Below are 5746 nucleotides of genomic sequence, written 5' to 3'. Positions count from 1 at the left end.
CCTATATAAGCAAATGGAGTCCAGGAAAAACGCTGTTGGTTAACAGCACAAAAAGAAGATCTTGTTCCCAGGTGTTCGCGTGAGTTTTTTCTGTGTGCACTCGAGCTCGCCGGCGTTGTAGTTGACAACGTTTCTCCGGCGATCTCCGGTAATCTCTGACAAGTGGCATCAGAGCCGGTTGCGGACCGGGAGTCGATCGCGGCGCAATATCGTCATTGGAATCGAGACCGCGCAATCAGGTAGGCGCTCATGACAGGCCCTACACTACCGCCGTCGATGACAGAGAAGGGCGGCGGATCGAGTGGCGTCAAGGGCGATGGTTCGAGCGGCAGCAAGGAGGGCGTCGTGGTGCAGCGGGTGGTCTGTGAGGTGGCCGGCGGGACTAGCTACCCCACCCTCACCAAGAACAACTACTCCGACTGGGTGCTCCTCATGAAGGTGAAGCTAAAGGCCCACAGACTCTGGGCCGCGGTCGATGCTGGCGGCGTCGATCCAATGGAGGACATGACGGCGCTCGATGCAATCTGCAGTGCCATACTGACGGAAATAGTGTCCACGATCGTCGAGAAGAAGATGGCGAAGGAGGCGTGGGATGCCATTGCCACCATGCGCGTCGGCGATGACCGGGTGAAGAAGTCTACGGCTCAGCAGCTTCGTCGTCAATTCAACTTGGCGACATGCAAGGAGACAGAGTCGGTGGAGGATTACCCGCTCCGTCTAAATGGCATGGCGGCCAATCTCTCAACTCTCGGAGAACCAGTGGAGGAGGTGAAGGTCGTGGAGAAGATGCTTCGCAGTATGCTGGCGGGGTTCAAGCAAATCATCCTGGCGATCCAGACCCTCCTCGACTCGGCGACGCTCACTGTCACCAAGCTGATAGGGAGCCTGAAGGCTGCGGAGGAGGCCTTCGAAGCACCACCGCCGACGATGCAAGTCGACGGGAAGCTGTACTTGACGGAGGAAGAATGGGAGACCAGAAGGAGGCGGCGTGACTCGGAGAACCAGGGAAGCGGTGGCGCGAGCGGGAGCTCTGCGCGTCGCGGTACGCAGCGTGGGCGTGGAAAGAGGCGTGGCGGCAGCAGTGCGACGTCGTCATCCAGCAGGTCGGCGAACAACTCCGGCAGGACCATCGGCAAGGACGAGTGCCGACAGTGCGGGAAGTCTAGCCATTGGGCCCGTGAGTGCCCATCCAGGCCCAAGAAGGAGCAGGCCCACGTGATCCATGAAGAAGAGGAGGCATTGTTGCTCATTCTCCGGTCAATGCTGCTGATTCCCCGTGCTGTTCCGACTCCAGACCGGCGGCTCACCACCACGCGGCCACCGCCGCCCGCGCCGATTCCAGACCGGCGGCGCTCCACCACGCCGCCACCGCCAGCCTCGCCGGTGACGTCTCGGGCCCCTCACAGGCTCGGCTCCCAGTTCTGGTGTGTGTGTGTGTGTGTGTGGGGGGGGGGGGGGGGGGGGGGGGGGGGGGGGGGGATCCCTTCCCAGGGACCCCACGCCGAGAAGCGGGCGCAGGAGCAGATCCAGTACGCAAGGATGGCGGCTCCAGTTTGAGTGCTCGTGCTCCAGTGCAGCTGTGCGAGGAGAAGGTGTTCGTGCAGCTCGGGGAGAAGGAGGAGCAGGACACCAAGACGTGGGTGCTGGACATCGGGGCCACGAACCGCATGTCGGGGTCCCGAGCAGCATTCGCGGAGCTGCACACGGCCGTGTGCGGCACGGTGCGGTTCGGCGATGATTTCGTGGCGAGAATCGAAGGCTGCGGTACCGTTCTCTTTGCGTGCAAGAATGGCGAGCACAGAGCCTTTGCTGGCATCTACTACATTCCCAATCTCACGACAAACATCGTGAGTGTTGGGCAGCTCGATGAGGTGGGCTACAAGATCGACATCGACAATGGCGTGATGAAGATCCGGGAGGCTGTTGGCGAAGGTCTCGCACACGGCGAACAGGCTGTACGTGCTCAACATCAACATTGCACAGCCTGTTTGCTTGGCAGCGTGCGGCAAGGAAGATGCCTAGTGCTGGCACGCATGGCTGGGCCACGTCAACATGGTGGCACTACGCAGAATGGCTCGGGAGGAGCTGGTGCGCGGCCTGCCGGCAGTGGAACAGGTGGATCAGCTGTGCGAGGCGTGTCTGGCTGGAAAGCAGAGGCGCACCTCATTCCCGGAGCGGGCGGAGTACCGTGCACGGCATGTTCTGGAGCTTGTGCACGACGACCTGTGCAGGCCCATCACCCTGGCGACGCCGAGCGGCAACAGCTACTTCCTACTATTGGTGGACGACCGAAGCCAGTACATGTGGGCGACGCTGCTGCCGTCCAAGGACCGAGCTGCGGCGGCCATCAAGGAGTTCCAAGCGCGCGCAAAGGCGGAGTCCGGTTGCAAGCTGAGGGCGTTCCGCACGGACCGCAGCGGGAGTTCACTTCAGCGGCATTCATGGAGCACTGTGCGGCCGACGGAGTTCAATGCCAACTGACAGCACCATCCTGTCCATAGCAGAATGGCGTCATCGGATGCTGGAACGGCATGGTGGTCGGAACCACGCGCAGTCTGCTCAAGGCGAAGGGGCTGCTGGGCTGGTTCTGGGGAGAGGCGGTGCAAACCGCTGTGTACCTGCTGAACCGAACACCAACGAAGAGCGTCGAGGGGATGACTCCGTTCGAGGCGTGGTATGGGAAGAAGCCGGTGGTTCACCACCTGAAGGTTTTTGGCTACATCGTCTACGTGCGGAACACGAAGCCTCATCTCTAGAAGCTCGAGGATCGCGGGCGCAAGATGATCTTCGTCGGCTACGAGCGTGGCTCCAAGGCGTTCCGGGCATACGATCCTATGGAGCGCCGTGTTCACATTACGAGGGACGTGGTGTTCGATGAAGACGGCCAGTGGGACTGGTGATCATGCGGAGGAGGATATTCAAGCGGTACAAGGTGACGACATATTCACCGTCGAGCTCACGACGATGTCCAGCCACGGCGGTCAGGAGGACGCACCGGAAGCGGAGCTGGGAACGCCATCGAACCCCTCTGCCTCAACATCAACATGGCCGAGCGGCACCAGCACGCCAGCGACAACGCCAAGTGGCGTGCAGTTCGTCTCCCCACTGCAGGATCTGGATGAGGTTCTGGATGCTGATCATGATGAAGACGCACCACTACGGTTTCGTGCAATGGAGGATGTCATCGGCCCAGGTTCTCCACCGGGCTATGCAGTTCGTGATCTGGGCGACGGCAGGCTGCTGGCGGTGAGTGCAGAGGAGCCTGCATCCCTGGCGCAAGCGAAGACGGAGGCGTGCTGGCATCGGGCGATGGAGGAGGAGCTGCAGTCAATTGAGGAGAACCGCACTTGGACCCTCACTGAGCTGCCTCAAGGCCGGCAGGCTATAGGACTCAAGTGGGTGTTCAAGGTGAAGAAGGACGAGCACGGCGCTGTGGTCAGGCACAAGGTGCGGCTTGTCGTAAAAGGGTACGCACAGCGCCAAGGCGTCGACTATGATGAAGTGTTTGCACCGGTGGCAAGGATGGAAACAGTAAGGTTGTTGTTGGCGTTGGCGGCGCATGAGGACTGGGAAGTCCACCACATGGACGTCAAGATGGCGTTCTTGAACGGTGATGTTTAGGAGGAGGTGTTCGTGGAGCAGCCGCCGGGATACGTTCTGTCCGGGCAAGAACATAAGGTACTCAGACTACACAAAGCTCTGTATGGTTTGCATCAAGCTCCTTGCGCCTGGAATCAGAAATTAGATGAGAAATTGGTTGTTTTGGGATTCAAGAAATGCCCATCAGAGCACGCCATATACTGTCGGGGAAATGATGCAGATAGGTTGGTTGTGGGGGTTTATGTTGATGATTTGGTGATTACTGGCACGAGCAGCAGCGGCATCAAGAAATTCAAGGTACAGATGGCAGAAGTGTTCAAGATGAGTGACCTTGGTTACTCTCTTACTATCTAGGCATTGAGGTGAAGCAAAGTGTAGATAGGATTACATTGTCTCAGGGAAGCTATGCAAGGAAGATCCTGGAGAAAGGTGGGTTGCTGGATTGCAATCCCTGTCAGGTGCCTATGCAGCCAAAGCTGAAACTGAGTAGGAACAACAGTGGTCCATGTGTTGATGCTACTGATTATAGGAGTTTAGTTGGGAGTTTGAGGTACCTGGTCAATACCATACCTGATCTGGCCTTCCCAGTTGGGTATGTGAGCAGGTTCATGGAGGAGCCTCATGAGGAGCATCTCACAGCTGTGAAACATATACTGAGGTTCATAGCTGGAACAAGTGACAGGGGTGTTTTCTACCCAAGGAAGAAAGGAGAAAGGGCTGAACTGTTGGGCTTCAGTGATAGTGACCTGGCTGGGGATTTGGACAGTAGAAAGAGCACTTCTGGAGTCATTTTCTTCCTTGGTGTTAGCCACTGCTTCCTGTCAGGCTGTCTGGTTAGCAAGAGTACTGGCTGAAATTCTAGGAACAGAAATAAGCAAGCCAGTGCCTAGGGTGGACAACAAGTCCACAATCTCTCTTGTCAAGAATCCTGTGCATCATGACCGGAGCAAACATATTGATACAAGGTTTCATGCAATCCGGGATTATGTACAGAACGGGCAGATCGAAGTGTAGTTTATTAGGACTGATGAGCAGCTTGGTGATATACTCACAAAACCACTCTGCAAGACGAAGTTCCAGGAGCTCTGCGCCAAGATTGGCCTATGCATCTGTAAGTAGTTTCTGTGCACAAGACTTAGGAGGAGAATTGTTGAATAACTCTTGTGCTTAGCTAGTTTGCTTAGTCGTTGGTTCAGTCAGGCGCACGGCAGGTTGTTAGAGCTGTGCGCGTCGTGTGCTCTGACTCGCGCGTCGTTCGCGAGGGAGCGCGTCGTGCCGCACGTTCCAGGTGGTTGGGATGGCATTCACTGATGAAGAGCATGCCACACATGCAGGAGGTCACTGCCACTGCGTAGTTGTAATCGTTTCCTATATAAGCAAATGGAGTCCAGGAAAAACGCTGTTGGTTAACAGCACAAAAAGAAGATCGTGTTCCCAGGTGTTCGCGTGAGTTTTTTCTGTGTGCACTCGAGCTCGCCGGCGTTGTAGTTGACAACGTTTCTCCGGCGATCTCCGGTAATCTCTGACACAGAAGGGCGCAGCTAGAGGAGTGGGTGACGACAAGCCTGAGCAGAGCCTACTGTCGACGGCGGTGGAATCTGTGAGGATTTTGCAGGAGGAGGTTGTGCTGGATTTGTTGTCAGTTCTTGCATTGCAGGCGACGGCGAGGGCAAATTTGGTGATTCTGCGTGAGGAGGCAGCAGCGTGTGTGCAAGCTGAGGGCAGCCGTGAGCTGTGGCACTGCTTGGTGAAGTGGCTGTGAGGATAAGGGAGTTTTGAGCTGTTGATTGCTACGTCAATTGAAGAGGGGCTAAAGGAGAAGAGGACAGCGCCATATCTGGTAGCTGGTGGAAGTGCTCGGAGAGTGAGAAGTGAAGAAATTGTTGACTGGGTGCTGCTGTGCACGTGAAATTGGAGGCGGTGTTTTCTGACTGGTTGAGGCTGCTGTGCAATTTGTGTAGTTCGAGGGTAGCAGTTAAGCAATGGCAGAGAGCAGAAGAATTGAGCAGGTGTTTGAGATGTTGGCTGAAATTCTTACGGCAAAGGAGCTCGAGAGGATGGCCCAAATATTTTTGGCGAAGAGATAAGAACTAATGATAGCTTCTCAAGAAGAACAATTGTTCTCACGAAGAGAGGAGACATCAAT

General features: G+C 56.5%; 1 protein-coding gene across 1 annotated transcript; it reads left to right on the top strand.

The window, feature by feature from the left end:
• Positions 1-249: 249 nt before the first annotated feature.
• LOC140221780 (uncharacterized) lies at positions 250-2022 on the top strand. The gene is made up of 3 exons (XM_072291740.1): positions 250-1426; positions 1573-1932; positions 2000-2022. The coding sequence occupies exons 1-3, from the start codon at positions 250-252 to the stop codon at positions 2020-2022; spliced, it is 1560 nt and encodes a 519-aa protein (XP_072147841.1).
• Positions 2023-5746: the final 3724 nt, after the last annotated feature.

This window comes from Setaria viridis, chromosome 2 (assembly GCF_005286985.2).
Source record: "Setaria viridis chromosome 2, Setaria_viridis_v4.0, whole genome shotgun sequence".
Taxonomy (NCBI): domain Eukaryota; kingdom Viridiplantae; phylum Streptophyta; class Magnoliopsida; order Poales; family Poaceae; genus Setaria; species Setaria viridis.
Note: the sequence above shows the minus strand (reverse complement) of the source record. Positions and strands in the feature narration are given on the sequence as shown.

Excerpts from the sequence above, each read along its gene's own strand:
- LOC140221780 (XM_072291740.1), top strand. The coding sequence starts at position 250 with ATGACAGGCCCTACACTACCGCCGTCGATGACAGAGAAGGGCGGCGGA. Across the intron at positions 1,427-1,572 it reads GCTCGGCTCCCAGTTCTGGT|TGCAGCTGTGCGAGGAGAAG; the intron begins GTGTGTGTGTGT and ends CTCGTGCTCCAG. Across the intron at positions 1,933-1,999 it reads CCGGGAGGCTGTTGGCGAAG|CGTGCGGCAAGGAAGATGCC; the intron begins GTCTCGCACACG and ends TTTGCTTGGCAG.